Source organism: Sinohyriopsis cumingii, unplaced genomic scaffold (genome assembly GCF_028554795.1).
Source record: "Sinohyriopsis cumingii isolate HCF-2022 unplaced genomic scaffold, ASM2855479v2 utg001887l, whole genome shotgun sequence".
Lineage (NCBI taxonomy): Eukaryota > Metazoa > Mollusca > Bivalvia > Unionida > Unionidae > Sinohyriopsis > Sinohyriopsis cumingii.
The window spans coordinates 177,501-195,636 of NW_028316078.1; the positions used below are offsets into that span (position 1 = coordinate 177,501).

General features: G+C 35.7%; 1 protein-coding gene across 1 annotated transcript in view; it reads left to right on the forward strand.

Annotated features, from left to right (window-relative positions):
* LOC149771380 (uncharacterized) overlaps positions 1 to 17,559 on the forward strand; it is an 82,092-nt gene extending 64,533 nt beyond the window's left edge. Inside the window, exons 4-10 of the mRNA XM_089948519.1 lie at positions 422 to 565; positions 1,184 to 1,288; positions 9,293 to 9,388; positions 10,274 to 10,369; positions 11,029 to 11,124; positions 13,431 to 13,577; positions 14,017 to 17,559. Of these exons, the coding sequence (XP_089804645.1) occupies positions 422 to 565; positions 1,184 to 1,288; positions 9,293 to 9,388; positions 10,274 to 10,369; positions 11,029 to 11,124; positions 13,431 to 13,577; positions 14,017 to 14,096 (764 nt within the window). The 3' untranslated portion in view covers positions 14,097 to 17,559. The remainder of the gene's footprint in view (positions 1 to 421; positions 566 to 1,183; positions 1,289 to 9,292; positions 9,389 to 10,273; positions 10,370 to 11,028; positions 11,125 to 13,430; positions 13,578 to 14,016) is intronic.
* Positions 17,560 to 18,136: the final 577 nt, after the last annotated feature.

An 18,136-nucleotide genomic window follows, 5' to 3' on the forward strand; every position in this document is an offset into this window, starting at 1 on the left:
TTATAACCCTTCCATCTTGCATTCTAATTTCCGGATGGTATATGAATGAAATGACTCGTTTAGACTAGCGGTGCCTTAATGGGATTCTAAAAATTGAATCGAATTAATATATTTGTCATTGTGCCTTCGACATAACTAATTTTAAGTGCAAACTTTTATTCATTTTTTCGCACTATTTTGTCAAAAATACTTTTTTGTTAATGCAAAACATTTTTGAAAGCAAAAATGTTTTATCCGTATTACAACCTGTAAGGACATTCAATGGCAAGAAATGTCACAAGTTCGTACATATGCACGTAATACCCGTGCGACATGCAAGGTTTTATGCATGCTGTTAAAATCTTTTTTAATATCAAACAAAAATGCCCTAAATGACATATTCTAAAGAACGTATATAAAAATATTCGAGCTCGTTCTTCAGTTTTTCAGATGTCTATCCCGTGCACAGGTAATGGCGAGGGCGTGGCAGATCTGGTACTGGGGCTTCAGATACTTGACCAATCAGAAAATCCCATACAAGGATCACCAATCAAATTGAAGCTTAAAAAGCAGTGTAAAGCATTTGGTATGTAAAGTTGGGTTCAACATATTCTTGCCGGTTTTTTTTTTCTTGTTTGTTCACTTTTGACAGTTACATAAATTTCATTAAGAATGTACGTTCCACTTTCCATCCAAGTTGCAAGATTTGTCAAGGAGGTACTCACAAACGTCTTATTAATGTTGATAAGTTACCTTGAGTTGTACATGTCATTCCATTTTTTCTTTACTTTTCTATTTCATTTACAGGAAAGTAATCACATTATTAAACTGAAGTGGTAAAAAAGGAAATAGATTTAATCTTTTTAAAACGTAAACAATAGAAATTGAAACAGATGGTTCGTTGGTTTCTAATTTTCAATATGCATTGGATATAATGACCAAAAAAATGGGAGCTACCTGTCTTTCTCAAAGGCAAACTGAGGCAGCCCACCCGGACTTGAATTAGGAGTCTGAAATTCTGCTAATTGTGTACGCGGCTCTAATTTTATGAAATACTGTTATAAAATATTTGATCTTTCACATGGATTGCATTTAACATTTTCACTGCATTTTTTTTTTCTCACGCTATAACAATAGATTATAATTTCTTGTATTTCCAATGACATGCCTCTTAAAAAATAAAATAAAACTAAATTTCCTTCAGTCACCACATCCTTGTGTAAGAATGAATGTCAAAATGGCGGCAGATGTAATCAGTTTAGCGAGTGCGATTGCAAACAAGGGTATCATGGGAAATTTTGCGAGATTGGTGAGTATATGTACCTTACGTTTACTTCCGGTCTGATATTTTTGCTTCATTTTACTTGCCGTATATAATGGCTTATAAGCCGAGTCCTACTTCAAACTACACAGACCCAGATCTGCCAGCACATTAAGCACCAGCAGATCCGGGTCTGCGTTGTTTGCTAGGAGTAATACCCTCTCTCTCTCTCTCTCTCTCTCTCTCTCTCTCTATATATATATATATATATATATATATATATATATATATATATATATATATATATATATATATATATATATATACAGACTATGATGTATAATGTTCTTTGGAAGCTGTGGGTTTTTTTCTTTTCTTCATATTTTATTTCATGAAGATTGATTGCACAAGTGCTCGTGACTTAGATAATGCACTTTTAACAGCTCATATGTCATCGAGATATTTGTCTTTGAGGTGGTTGAAACTAGTGAACCATGTGGTAACCACCGGCCTTTGATGGGCAACTACACCACACACATTCGCACATGTCGGGACCTCGAATCGAACCTGAGACCGCAGAAGTGCGTCATATTTTAAGCATATGTTCCTTCTTCTTGCGTAATAATTAATCAGAACTGATGAACCCTCACTTTCATTTCGATAAACTATCCAAACTTTCCTATCAGGGTGGGGTTTTCCTATCAGGGTGGGGCACGTGGATGTAGTGTGACTTGAAAAAAAAACTTTGTTTGTTTGATTATAATTTTCAATTTTCTGCTATGTTAATTCGGCCTGATTCATGTTCAGTTGAGCTTAGAGCTTGTACATTTACTCGAATCTTATTGAATCTATATGTATGTATGTATGTATGTATATATATATATATATATATATATATATATATATATATATATATATATATATATATATATATATATATATATATATATATATATATATATATATAACACTTGGAATTCTCTATATTAGCCCGGAAACCGAAACATCTCTATTAAATATTAATTTTAATTGCTTACCCAAAGAAGTAATTAAGTAGTATTACCCAATGTATGTTCGTTTCATTTTGTAGGCCGCACGTAAACACTCATTGGTTGAAATCTAACTTACGGCGATACATACGTTCATAATACGCCTATTCATAATATTTGTTTATTAAATTGGTATGATTTATTTTGCCTGAATGGTTTATACCTATCACAGAATACCCCACATTGCATAGAGATCATCTTCAAAACTGGAAACAGGTGTGGTCAACTAAGATACGGAAAGTTTTCCTATGATTCCATCGTGTTGTATATAGAACTTAAGTCAGAAATGTACAATTTACCAGGACTTATAATGAGAAGCAATAACGTTGTTATTTGTTTTGAATTTGTTGTCACTGTAGCATATCGAGAATGAGCATTCGCGAACGTGATTAACATTCCAAAATTGATATTTTTTGATCAACAATAAACACCGACCAACCATGTAATAAATTACTAAATAAATTCGGAAATGGTCCTCATTTTTTTATGATTTTATCCACCTACTTTAACAACACTGGCATGAAAGAGAATTACAGCTGACGGCCAGATATGTAAATAAAGCACTATAAACAATCGCCACTGCCATACTTTACATCAGGGGTGCACAACCTTTCTCGGCCAAGGGCCAGATTGCATTTTCTAAGACATTCGATGGCCCAAACACTAATTTCTTTAATATAATTACTGTTCACGGGTCAGATTTCTGCGTTGCTTTAATTTGCCCCGAGGGCCGGACAGAACACGTTATCGGGCCGCCCGCGGGCCACGGTTTGTGCACCCCTGTCTTACATACTCGATGTATAAAGTGGTCAGGCTATGAAATACAACCTACATGAAAGGTCTTGATGAAGTTGAACTCTCACAAACCAGACTCGTCCAACCTTGCATTCCATAGTAACTGTCCATATAGGTGTGCATGAATGACATTCGGACAAAATCATTTATTATTATATAATTTTGTGTAAAGTATGTTAGAATTGCTATTTTCAACCAAGAAGATTATTTTGTAAGTCTAATTTATTAATCGCAAAGTTGCGCATTTATATTTGATGTTACTGGAGCTCTTGCAAAGATATTCACGCAATGAGGGATTAGTCTTACATATAAAAGCCTTGATGAGCAAATGGGATACCTCCCTCTTTCGGGGTGGTGAGAGGGAGGCAGGATACTCATCATTTACTGTTAGTGTTCTTCAGAAACAAAAAATAATCCAGTGAATTTTCTTTACGCCTCAGGGAACTATGATGATACACTCATGTTCAAACCTACCACTAGTTGATTCCTGCTGTAATACCCACCTGTCAACAATTTATCCTTATACGTCAGTATTGATAACCCTCTTAGTTTTCTGTGTAGAATAGAGCATTGTTAGTTTTTGTTATTGCCTCATCTAGACTTCACTCTGCACTTTCAATAAACGTGCACTTTGCATGACCTATCCGTCCTATTCATAAGGTAGTATGAATTGGCACTTTATCTTTGAGGAGATAAAATGGGAGTAACTTGCCAATATAAAATCGTAAGAAGAATAAACAGGCAACCATACATACATACATACATACATACATACATACATACATTTACGGTATATCGTCTTTACTCTAATACCCCAGGTACGGCTGACTGTTTACTTGTCAAGCAGTCGAGAGTTTAAGTTCTTTCTTTCTTTTTTATTTGTTTTTCCTTATTTATCTTTGATGCAGCTCACCGAAAAGGTGATATAGATTTTGTCTTAGATGAATAAAATGGTATTTTCCACATACAGCTTAAAAGGATCTATTTTTAGGGAGCTCTCCAAAAAGACGACCTAGATTTTGATGTTATCAGAATTTAAAAAATCGTCTCTTCGTCATACATCCTTCCTTTATAAATCAGACCTCAGTATTCTCCTATTGATTATCGCCGTATGATAAGTCATTGTGTCATCGCCAGATACATCTTACTATCCAAGAAAAGGAAATATTAGAAGTTGTTGTCCGTTCATACAGGATTGACTCCCAAAATTAAACTGTTACCTCTCTCTCTCTCTCTCTCTCTCTCACACACACACACACACACACATACACACACACACACACACACACACACACACACAAACACTTATTTTACTCTGGTTATATCAATTTGTTGACGGTATATCGCATTTAAGAAACTGAAGCTAAACGTCAAGCTATGTTCAGAGAACTACATACCCGTGCACATTTCGTAACCGGGTTTCGTACCAATGACCGCAGAGGTACAAAGAGAACGCATTTTCGATGCATTATTTGCCACACCCCAGCTCCAGTTATCCCTTGTCCACATAATGAACATATGTTCCCATCTTAGTATGCAGGGTGCAGATTCGTAATGAGATGAGAGAAGGATGTTGAGTTATAGGTGCACAAGTCAGATATACATCTACTCTGTATACGCCAGTCGGTGTATAATGTTGATATTATTACTCCAAAGGTTACAGCAGACACACATAATCTGCACGATGTATATACATGTATATCTCCATGCCCAGATAAGAAAGCCAGAAAGCTATTGCAAGCTGGTGGACTATGTTGGCAAAAGGGTATACATGATATCTTATCAGTCCAATATGCAGATTAGCATGCTATTTCATTTTAGTGTATTAATTTCCTCTGAACGATGGTTTTGAAGGTACAATCTTGATGCAAATGCAAATCACATTTATTACATTGGAATACACGCACCATTAGATCGACGGTTGATATCTGCTGTCTAATGTTATGCTGTTAATCAGCTTATTTTTATTTATTTTTATTTTGGCAATATAAAACCGATAATTGTTTCCCATGCATATTTAAACATACAATGTCATAGTATTTGCTCCTTCTTACAATAAAACTTGTAATCTAATTTACTTAGGAATGAGACCGATTCGAAAAACAAACCAACAAACAAGGATCCAGGAAAATCGTTTTATTTATTTTTTTTTTTTAAATATTTATTTTTATTTTTTTTAAATATTTATTTATTTGTTTATTTATTCTTGGATTATATATTAAAAACAAATGGCTGGTAGTTTAATGAGGTTATGTGACTAAGAACAGATTGTTTGCAAATATTTATGCATTCCCTCTGTTGTGGAAAGACATTTATTCTACCTCGTTATTTTAGTGCATGACAGCATCCGCGTAAACGTCAATAATAATCAGTTGTAAGTTACATTCTTACAATATGTGACTTTATTTGCCGAATTCGCATCTTGAGGAGACTGCGGCACGGGAGCAGGTCCGTGTTTGGAATAGGCGCCAGCTACATGATAAAGATTTAGATAAGAAAGGAGTTTTGTTGCTCTCTAATTGTCTAATATATAGATTATTGTCTTGCAGTGAGTAAAAGTAATGCTGAATGTTTTAGATTTACTAAACAATAAAAGTCATCAGTGATAAGCCTTGCCCGGTCCTAATTTATCTTTCTAAATATTATATGCTTTTCACGCATCAGGAGCCAGCCATACAATGGCAGACAAGTTCTTTTCATAACAAGCGCTATGCTTGTTATGAAAAGAACTTGTCTGCCATTGTATGGCTGGCTCCATGCGTATTAAGCACTGATTTTTGTAAGCGGGAAGGGGACTTGTATTTCAATTTTATCAAAAGACTCGGCAACATTTTCGCTTCCAGTGTCATTGTGTATACCTCGACATTGACTCGTATACAAATATTACAGACTGAAATGATTCCTTACGCGACTTCATTCCGAAATATGAAATGATCGGTGACTTATTCCGAATGAAAACGAATTAAGATATTTTTAAATCATAGCCCTCAGCTTGATATTACATACGCTTGGAATATGCATAATGACATGCCAATCGCAACCCCTTTTTCTTAGAAAGAAACATTGCGAATGATTCTGTGTTCGAGGTCGTCACCCCCTGATATTTTGTTGGTACAGCCATATTCTATCTGCGTTGGAGGGTGAGGGTGAAAAATAAACTATTGCGATATCTGCGTAGAGGTGTAGTGGTTTGTTGCGAATGATTTCAAAGTGTTCTGCAGTAAATGTATAAGTGTATGGTCCAAAACTGAGTACGGCCATGTACGTACCAATTTTATCGTTAGGTTGGCCGAGGCCGTACCAATTGTACCGCCACATATGGCCTTGGAATTTGGTATGTCTCGGCCTAGGTTGGAATCCAAGACCTTCCGCATCCGAGGCGGATTCTCAAGCCACTTAGGCCACCGGAGTGGTCACAATTTAAAATATATGTATACGTTACAGCTAAGTGCTTGTTTATATTTTATCAGTTGAACTTACGACGTGTTAAATAAACTGTTTCATCCTTCATCTTCTTCACCGCCCCTGTGGCCTAAGTGGTAAGAGCGTCCCCGGCCGATTAATACCAGAGATGTACAAAATGGTACTAGGAACTGCCTCGCTAGGCGCTCAGCATTAATAGGTCGGCCTGGTGTCAGGATAATGTGACTGGGTGGGACATGATGCTACATGTCTGCGGCACGATGCCCCCCAGTGCTAGACATCACTATAAACTACTACACTACAGACAGGGCCGACCTTAGACCGACTGGACTGATTTGGCCCAATCGGGCCCAGCGCTCACAGGGACCCCGCGCGTTAGTAATTTGTAAAAATATATCTGTAGAGAGAAAGTAATTTTTAAGCAACGAAAGAAATTGTTAAGTTCAACATTATATAAAACTTGTTTAAAAGTTTATTTCCAAATGCCGTACTCACAGGGGGACTAGCGCGTTAGGGGCAGGGACCCCGCGAAGATGATCCAAATAGGGCTCCGCGTTCGCTACTGACTGCAGACATTGTAGCGATATGACTGGAACAGTGTTAAAGCTATGTAAATCCAACACGCACACACACACACACACACACACACACACACACACACACACGTGCGCGCGCGCGCGCGTTTCATCCTACAAAATGTAAGAAGAATAACTAGTGCATCGGTTGCATAATTAAACTTTCTTAAAAGTACTACTGAAGGAAACGTTCTCGTTTCAACGGTTATTTGGCTTCACGTAAATCATGTGAGACTGCAGACTTCCATTTTCCTATGAGTCTTTTACCGCTTTTGATCACAAATATTAAAATGTTTTAAGAGTTGTTTTTTTTTTTGGTTTCTCAGCTTTGCAATGATTTCTAACAGCCGTTCCACGTCATGCAGCAATCGTCTTCTTGGCACAGATCCTATTTAGTAGCTGGATCGGTATTTATGTAGTTTTGCTCACTTTTAACAATATCTTAGAAACAGAGCCAAATGCATAATGACCCTCAATACATAAACCTTGTTTATATTAAAATGCCAAAACTTGCAAAGCTGAAATACTAAACAACAGTGTACGTATACCGTTATTTCATCGAGACTGAGAACTGTTTGCGTTTCCATTATACCGTCTTTTCTTCCACTTATCAGGGATATTTAATAACAATGTATATTTTAATAAATGCGGTTATAAGAATGCAATCCGTCATAAATAATGGTGAACCAATTTGAACTTTTCAGCATACTTCACACAGACCATTGTGGTAACAGAAGAACTCCGTAATACAACTATCTCCCAACAGTTATCACCAAATTGTTCTTTACTGGAAATTCCAAAATGCTAGCCGCTAGCTATGCCTGGAAACGCATTAACCGGTACATAATGACATAGTTTGTGCACTTAGTTGACCTGATTAATACGACACGCGTGCAATCCTATTAGATAGACAACCCGACAGTTTTCAGTCTATATTATGCATAAATTCAGTTGGTCTTACATTCGCTAAATTTTATCCAGTTTGCGTCAAATTTTCAATGTAAACAGAAAATGTCTATAATAATGTGGTAACATTGTAAAGAGAATGTACAGAAATAAAACATGCTAATGAGTTAGTGTGGTTATCTCGATGCTGCTGATTGGTCAGCAGGATACGGCTACGAAAACAGACATTCGCCGATTGGTCAGCAGTAATGTATCGCTCACCTACAGCAGATACTACCTGATTTACAAAAGACCTTTTTGTACTGATAATGAAGAATATAAATACATAAGGGGGGGGGGGAGCGTTCTAGAAGTGAAAAATAATAATGCTTTCATTACAAACATAAAAAAATTCGTCCTGTTATATTCAAAATCTCCCTCATACTTAATGTTAGTTTATGTACGAATCTGCATGTAGCCATTTTAGTTACTGTTATACCAATAAGCAAGAGATTTCGTCGACTTATACAAAACACGCCAATCATTGCCAGGGAAGAGCTTTCTTCTTTATCATCTTTATCCGTGGTTAAATGTATGAGGTCCGTTTTGTATCCGTGGTTAAATGTATGAGGTCCGTTTTGTATCCGTGGTTAAATGTATGAGGTCCGTTTTGTATCCGTGGTTAAATGTATGAGGTCCGTTTTGTATCCGTGGTTAAATGTATGAGGTCCGTTTTGTATCCGTGGTTAAATGTATGAGGTCCGTTTTGTATCCGTGGTTAAATGCATGAGGTCCGTTTTGTATCCGTGGTTAAATGTATGAGGTCCGTTTTGTATCCGTGGTTAAATGTATGAGGTCCGTTTTGTATCCGTGGTTAAATGTATGAGGTCCGTTTTGTATCCGTGGTTAAATGTATGAGGTCCGTTTTGTATCCGTGGTTAAATGTATGAGGTCCGTTTTGTATCCGTGGTTAAATGTATGAGGTCCGTTTTGTATCCGTGGTTAAATGTATGAGGTCCGTTTTGTATCCGTGGTTAAATGTATGAGGTCCGTTTTGTATCCGTGGTTAAATGTATGAGGTCCGTTTTGTATCCGTGGTTAAATGCATGAGGTCCGTTTTGTATCCGTGGTTAAATGTATGAGGTCCGTTTTGTATCCGTGGTTAAATGTATGAGGTCCGTTTTGTATCCGTGGTTAAATGTATGAGGTCCGTTTTGTATCCGTGGTTAAATGTGTGAAATCCGTTTTGTGTAAGTGGTTACACATATGAAATAAGTTTTGAGTTTTGGTTTCCGAATGATATTGTTTGTTTTGCACTGTTTCAGATATGTGTAGTCCAAGTTGTGAAAACAATGGTACCTGTATTTCACCTGACGTCTGTCTATGTTTAGATGGTTTCTATGGCAAGAGATGCGAAAAAGGTAAAACTGCTTGAATCCAGGGAATATACACGGTTTAGGACCTTCAAACAAATACAAAGGAAGATTATTATATTTTATCAGAAAGAAATCTGAATATTCCTTCCCCCACCCACACCGCGTAGTCAGGCAATCGTTTTAACTTCAAGCCTGTCGCATGCTGTTCATTTGTATATATATAATTAGGGTATATACGATTTACGTGAGGAAAATACTTCCAAAACTGAGGATTATTGTTTCGTACGCAGTGCTGATAGCTGAAGTAAAAGTTGTACAAATATTATATGCGTATTCAGGCATGTAAATGTTATTCGATCTTGTCTCGCAAACGTCTTCATGAGTTAATGCTGGGTTTTTCCTATAAAACGGAATATTGATGTGCCTTCACCACTACTAAAATAATTGCTTACACTAAATAACATGAGATAAGCCTCACATCCCAATTTTACAAAACAGTCAAGGTCCCATTCATCCATCCTAAACACCAACCCCAAATAAAATGTCCAATACCTGAAAAGGCGAGAACTTGATAAGAGACGACAATGTATGGGATGAAAACATGAATACAAATGGATAATCTTCCTTACTGAATCTGGGAAAAGCTACTGGTTTTGTTTCTTAGCTTTCAAAATAACAATTTTTCCTGGGGATGGGCGAGAGTGTGGAGGATTTTGAGATAAAAGGAAGATTTCAAGGTTTCAGTGGTGGAGGTGTTTTAAGCACATGGCCACTAACGTTAGTGAGAGGTTATATACTTGCAAATTTTACCAAATGGGTGCAGTTTGACAAAATGTGAGGAATTACTCATTTTCATTTCTCCCCTAAAGTTAAGTAAGTGGACATTTATCATATTTTAACATGCTGAGGTTTCCTTTGTTTATTTATTAGCTCTCTGCTCACAACCCTGCCAGAACGGGGGACGGTGTGTTCAACCCGGGTTCTGCTGGTGTACTAGTGGCTTCTATGGGGAGGCCTGCCAATATAGTAAGTGGTAGTATTAGTAGTAGTAGTAACAATAGTATTAGTAGCAGCAGCAGTAGTCGTAATAGTAGTAACAGTGGTATTAGCATTATCAGTAGTAGTAGTAGTAGTAGTAGTAGTAGTAATAGTAGTAGTAGTAGTAATAGTAGTAGTAGTAGTAATGATGGGTGGTGGTACTGCTGGAGGCCTGCCAATATAGTAAGTAGTAGAAGTAGTAGTAGTAGTAGCAGTAGTAGTAACAATAGTATTAGTAGCAGTATTGGTGGGTGGTTATACTGCTGCTGTGGTGATGGTAATAGTATTCTAGTTGTCGCCATCGTTGTCGAAGTAGTAGTAGTAGTAGCAGCAGTGGTGGTCGGAATACTAATAGCAGTAGTGAAATAATAGTAGTTTGAGCAACTTGACTAGTAGAAGGAGCAGAAGTACTGGTGGTGGTGGTAGTGGTATCACTATAACTAGTGGTAGGGGATCTGATGCGATGGTAGTAATAGTAGTAATACTCGTAGTAATAGTAGTACTAGCACTAGAGTACTAGTAGAAATAGTAGATTCATGTTTTGTACACAAGTTTCTTGCCTTTGGCAAAATGTGGCTTCTTTTTTATATTCATAGAAAATACGAACATTTTAATTTGTAACGATACAGTTCTCCAATTTATTGCAGGTTACTGTATTACACCGTGCAAGCATGGTGGTCTGTGTATAGGACAGAACAAGTGTAAATGCTTAACCGGCTATTCGGGAGACTTGTGTGAAAAAGGTGAGTGCATAGCTGTTGTTTTGATTTTTGTCCCTCGCACATAATACATGGAAAAGATTTGGTGTGGCCCCTCCATTTCTTGATATACCAGTAGTGTGGGGATATGATTGGCCCTTGTTTAACCTACCTACTTCAGGCGTCAGCCAGTCATTACTATTTTTTCCTCTTCTCCAAATTAACTTCCTGAAATTCCTCGGTTACTTTCGATGGACGCTTGCTACTCTTTCTGCTTGCTAGGCGTCCAACCATTCCACTACTGGAGACAACGTGGTTATACATCAAGGAAGTTGTTTTCAGCAACATTTCCGAATTCCAGTTGAGAAAACAGTCTTTCATTCAATTTTCTTGAAATTATATTATCAAACATAAATTATTCACTAATCATATGCAAAATCTTCAGAAGAAAAATGTGAATTTTAGTGAAAATGCTACATGTGCATTCTTTGCTCATCCCAGGCAATTCGTTAATTCGGGCACCAACAGTTCTCTACAGTAACAATCATAAAGATTATGATCAAAACTGGAGCTAGAACACAGGGCCAGCTGCTGTTCCGCCCGAACAGCACTGGCTGATCCGTGAGAATTAGCCATTACGTACCGGTATTTTTAGAATCCTACGAAAAATTCCATGTCTAAAATAATGTTTCCATGATAGACTATAATTAATGGACTTAATCGACTGGTGCAACAGCCTTGACCTTCCTTAAATGTTCTCTCGGGATTCGCGAAAAGCGGCAACTGTTAACAAAACCATGTGCTCTACAACGTATCCTAGGAGGAGATTTATCTGAGTTCATTACAGAGAATTACCATTTCTTTAGATAAGATAGTTTTCTGAAACTTACAATGAACACCCACGAATTCGGTTCAGAAAGAAGTCCACGTATGTCAAAGAGTTCACTCAGCAGATATTAAACGGTTGTCTCCTCGTACGTGTATAAGATCCAAGTGTAACGTCGTTGCCATTTTATAGCAATGCATTATTCTACCTATGGTCTTGTTGTACGGCTCTATAGTGGTATACTCGATTTACCAAAATCACGTGTCACAATGGTCTTGTTGTACGGATCTGTAGTGGTATACTCGATTTACCAAAATCACGTGTCACAATGGTCTTGTTGTACGGCTCTGTAGTGGTATACTCGATTCACCAAAATCACGTGTCACAATGGTCTTGTTGTACGGCTCTGTAGTGGTATACTCGATTTACCAAAATCACGTGTCACAATGGTCTTGTTCTACGGCTCTATCATAGTGAAGTTCTTTTAACAAACGCACGTGTCACAATAACATATCCATTATCCTATATTACTTTCTTACGCCAGTTGTAAATGGCCGGATATGTTTAGTCCATCAAAAATGAAAGAGCATCTTTGCATATAGCTGATGAAAAAAATATTAAGCATCGTCCAGATTTTGTATGATACCAGTATTATTTATTAAGTAGTATTTTTTTAAAAAAAATCAAATTATGCAATTTTGGGTAAACGTAATAAAAACAGGTTTGCACAGAACCCTACCTGATTGAAAATTGGACTCCATATTTAAATAGGCATGCCCTATGTCGGCCACGAATTCTCTACTTTGAAGTGGACTGAATAATTTCAGTTGTTAGGTTCATGTGTGCCAAAAGATTGATGTGTGTTTATAGTACAAGGAGAATTTTTTGTTATTTTGATAACAAAAATACAAATGTACGTACATAGTAAATATTCAGTGACGTATAAAGTGTTGTCAAGTCCATTCTTGGACTAGTATAGTCAGGGATGTATATAACCTCACCAACGATAATGTACAATGTTATATTTTTATTAAAAAAATGAAATGACCCTACTGAAAATATTTAGGAAAATCTTTCCCCAACGCTGAATATGTAGTAACAATTTTGATAGCAGTAAGGTTACACACTGCACTTCTATGCTGAGTGTTTGATGAACTGAACATTTTACTTCTGTTCCATTATGTACAAGCTCTGTGTACAATAGTTTCAGAACAGCAACAGATCTATTTTGCGTATTTTACTATAATGTAGTTAACATTTTTCACATCATAACGTTTCCCGCGTCATTAACATCGTGTTTTCAACACTGAAATATTAGGGTAAAGTACAACGGAAAAGACTTCATTTACGTGCTACTTCTGTTTTATACTTTTCATTATTGCAATTATCAAGCAAAAAACATTATTTAGGAAACATCATATATCTATGCGTATACATTATTTATTATTTTTCATTTTGCACCAATTTACCTAAATGTTCATTCACATGCTTGTCTAGTAAATGTATTTGCTTTTTTCTGTTTCAGATTTAAAAAGAGATATTCAAAGACCAAGGAGAAGTAAGAGTCAGAAGACGAAAAAAAAGAAGCGACGGAAAAAGAAACGAAATAAGCAGCGAAGGAAAAATAGATTAAAGAATGAGAAGAAACTAAATTCGAAAAAAGACAACAGAGGTTTGATTTTGTTTTAATCGAATACTTTTCTCGAAAGAACAGTGAGCTAAATGTGTTCACATCCTGATCCTCCTCGTCACTGTTGTCCCATTGTAAATTGATACCTCGGCTAGCATTTATAAGGGCGTTCTATAAAATGTAGAAATTTTATATTTGAAGACCAGTCCATTGAATATCTCTTAATATGACGAGCCTGTAAACTTAGTTGTGCGTAAGAACGGATTGCATCTTCCTCATCAGTTAGCTAACAATCAACTAGATAGCTGTTAGATATTACACCTATAATGTCTGGAATGACAATGGTTTCAATTACATGGTCCGAATCTCGTTATGTAAAAACATTTCTGGTCGTTGTCATTTTAAAATGACAAATTTTACTTGAAAAATAATTAACATAATCCTAGTGTTTCATACTTTTATACTTTTTCATTTTCTTTAGGAAATAAAAAGAATACGACGGAGCCGACGGTGAGAGCCTTGTCTGGTGAAATTTATGGAAACATAAACAGACAGAGATAAAGTGCAAATCGGTCTGATACTGGAGTTGTAAATGCAAGCTTAAAAAATTATACGGGGTCTTGACTGATTCCACGTTGAATACGGACATGGTTTACATACCAACGAGTGGGGCTGAACGCAGATGCAATTATTATTAAATGTACGCTATCATTTTGCCTCCATAAAGCACAGTTCTTGGCATGATAAGTAACATCGGTGAGGTATCGATCGTATGTATTATGAATAAGTAAAAGATACAAAATCATTCAGAAATTTACGCTCCAGCAATCACTTTGATGAAAACGAAATGCAGATAATAGTGTTTACTTAGAGTTATTGGGGTTGGGCAGCTTTTATTTATTTTTAGTTTGTCTTCTTTTCAAAGGCATTTTATTTTTCTGGAACAAGGCAAAAGCCTTTGCAATGCAAAAACTCTTGCGAATATAAGAGGCGTTATTCTTTGCGAACTGTGTGGATCACGTTAAGACATAATTTATGTCGGTGATCTTTGGAGACATTTCCAATCTCAATTTCTTCGACGAGGGCATTTGGATCACTTCAAGCTTTTCTGTGATAGTTTTAAATCTCGGCGGATTAAAGTAACTAGTGTTTAAAATAATCAGAGCAGAACAGACAATAAATCCAGTTGAGATAAAGCTCTTTAGTATCTCTAGCACTCTGTCGTTTCCACAAAATATTGCTTAAAACAAAATTAGAGGAAAAATCTTACTTTGAATCTAGCTTGCTTTTCTAGATGGCGGAGCCCACTTCGAAGTACTTTTTTGTTCTTTATTTTTTAATAAAACATTTATCGCCATGAAGGTATAATACATCAAAGACATCAAACTAGAAGCTATTTACATCAGTTGTTTTTTTTATATCTCAGCAGTCCGAGTTTTAAAAACTGTTCGACACTTAAAGCCACCGCCAAAAGCCCAAAATATTCTGCATGCCAGTGATATAGACTGGTGAGACTGTTTTCAAAACTCTGGAATTGTCTCTCCAATTTGCATAAGAACAGCTTGTACCCATGCAATTAATTGTATTACATTAAAAATAAAATGGGGTACTGCCACGCACTGCTCATATTTCCGGACGTACAAATTAATTTTTATTTTCATCATTCTGTGACTTCTGAATGCTACTATTACCAGAAACTTGTGCCAAGTAGTCAACGCTAGTATTGCCAGAATAATGTGCCAATTAGTCAACGGTCAGCTAGTTACCTGTTAACATTTACACTCACAATGTCTGAAAAGATATTGGCTGAAGGTAAGTGAAAATAAAATTATGAATAAAATTAAAATAAATAAATAATTCGTACCAAAACTAATTTTAAAACCCCCAGATCAACCTATTTTTTGTTATAAAATCAAAAGCTCATGTGGTGCAAAAGACTGGTGCAGAATACACAAATCATTTCTACTTTCCGTCTCCATATTGAGCGTGAAGGAGAATAAGGTGAATACTTACACATAGGCTGACCATATATATATATATATATATATATATATATATATATATATATATATATATATATATATATCTTATTTTCTTTCTTATTCGTTTATTCTGACGTACAAAACTAAAATAAAAAAGAACCAAAAAAAAAAATAATCGCCACTGGAAATGTTTTTGTATTTATATATTTATTTTATTATCAAGAACGTGCTATACCCAAGAATGTGCAGTTGTTGAAAAGAATGACAAAGGTGTAATAATTTGTAATAATGTTCTATTAGAAATATATTTCACTTAAATGTGTTGTAGAATCAAAATCACGGGATCGCTTACAAAAGAAGAAAATAAAACATTTACTATATTTGGAGAAATTAAATATAAACTCTAACTTTGGCAAATGAATGGCATATAACTTATCAAATAATTCTCAAATAGGCATCAGTCGAAACCCAGGACCAAAATTAGGATGCGTTTCTGCCTTCTTTTTCACGAACTTATCTAATACAATCTGAGTTGCTGTCGCCAACGAATGTGTTAAATTTTTCCTATTTTAAGCTGCATCAAACGTGCTTTCATTTTGTCCAGTATCAACTTATGTTAATACAATTGGTTATGTATAACGTAAGACTGACACAGACTTACAGACACGAGATAATGTGGTCCCATCAAAACTATTAAAGTCACGGGTAATTTAATGTGTTTTAGATATATTATCGTGTATTAAAACACCGTTTCCATAAAATGTGCAGGAAGATGAAATATTATTAATCGAAAAAAAAAGTTTAATTTAAATGTACTCCAACGAAGATTCATTGCCAAAAAAATCTGCGTCTAATCTTTAACGTTTCCCGCATCATTTCCAGTACACACGTGGCGATGATAACATAATCAACAATGCATATTTTTGTATCCTTCGTACTATATATCGCTTTATTTAAGAAAGATAAAAAAGATAAGAGTTCCTGACTGATATTTCAACACGAGATTGGTCATTTATTTTTTAAAACAGAAATCCGCACGTCAGGCACTACAAATTACAACACACTCACTCTGCTTTAATGATTTCACTTGTGCAAAGATTTCTATACAGTGTACATATGGGGAAAATGTTTACAGCTTTATTGTAAAAACACCAAATTCAGATTTCAAGTAGTCAATATAGGAACGTAAGTAGCTTCAACTGGTATGAACACTCTTATTGTAAATATTAAGACGATTAGAACATCGCTCATCCCTTTCCATAAATCCAGAAAAAGATACAGAAAGTGCACCGTGATGATATTTGCCTCGATAGACGTGACAGACGGAAGGGTACTTTCCATGAAGGAGTGTCCCAATTTGTTTTTAGAAGCAACCGGTATAACAAAGTTATTTGTTCTAGAAATAATTTTGAATATGATGAACGTGCACTCTCCGATGTTATTTTCGGGTGCATTGAAAGCAGCCAAGTGGTTTCGATTGTTGTCCAAAGTTTTGAAGATTTAATTCCAGGAACAATGTTGTGTGAAGGTATAATTTAAGGAATATTGTTGTATGATGAGATAAGCTAAGGGCGATCGTTGCATAAAGAGATAATCTGAAGAAGATTATTTTATAAATAAGTATTGTAAGGTACAATGTTTGTTTTTGTTGATCTGTGGATCATTTAAAAATGATTTTATGTTGATTTTGTGCTTCAGAATGGTGATGGAGGAAATTAAGTGCGTATATTTGGAAGACAAAACTACGGACATGGCAATATAAATAATAACTTTCAATAAAAGTTGCACAATATAAAACGTGTTGAGTATGAGTTCATGGTCCAATTTGTCTGACTGTTAATTGTTATATACATTAATTTTCGTAGATGTAGAGCAGTATTACGTGTATGAACTCGTGGAAATTAAAATGTTTCAAAGCTATCGCTTTCTTGTGATACTATTGTAAATAGAAAAAAAATGTCATGTGATGTAATTATTTTATCTGACACTTGCCTGACTTGTATATATGTACTGATGAAACTATTTAATAAATTTAAACTTACTTTTTCTGTTCGTTCTTTAAATCGGATAGAATGTGTTTACGTATTATCTCCCTCCCTCTCTTTCGCTGTCTCTCCGTCTCACTCTCTGTCTGTCTCTCTGTCTCTCTTTGCACAAACATACACAAATACATACGTACAAGCGTGTATGCATGCATACACAGCCAAACGTGCATATACAGAGAGACATAAATACATGGACATAGAGACATAAATACAGGGACAGAGAGACATAAATACATGGACAGAGAGACATAAATACATGGACATAGAGACATAATACATGGACAGAGAGACATAAATACATGGACAAAGAGACATAAATACATGGACAAAGAGACATAAATACATAGACAGAGAGACATAAATACACAGACATAGAGGTATAAATACATGGACAGAGAGACGTATGTATATACATGTATACACTAAATCCCAATAAGACATTTCCCTTTCTTCTGACAAACTACTATTTCTTCAGCTTCGGCTAAACCATTTTCCAATACTGTAAAAAGAGACAATAGCTTTTAAAATAAATTTCATGTTAATGGTGCATTACATATTTAATTACAGTGACGGT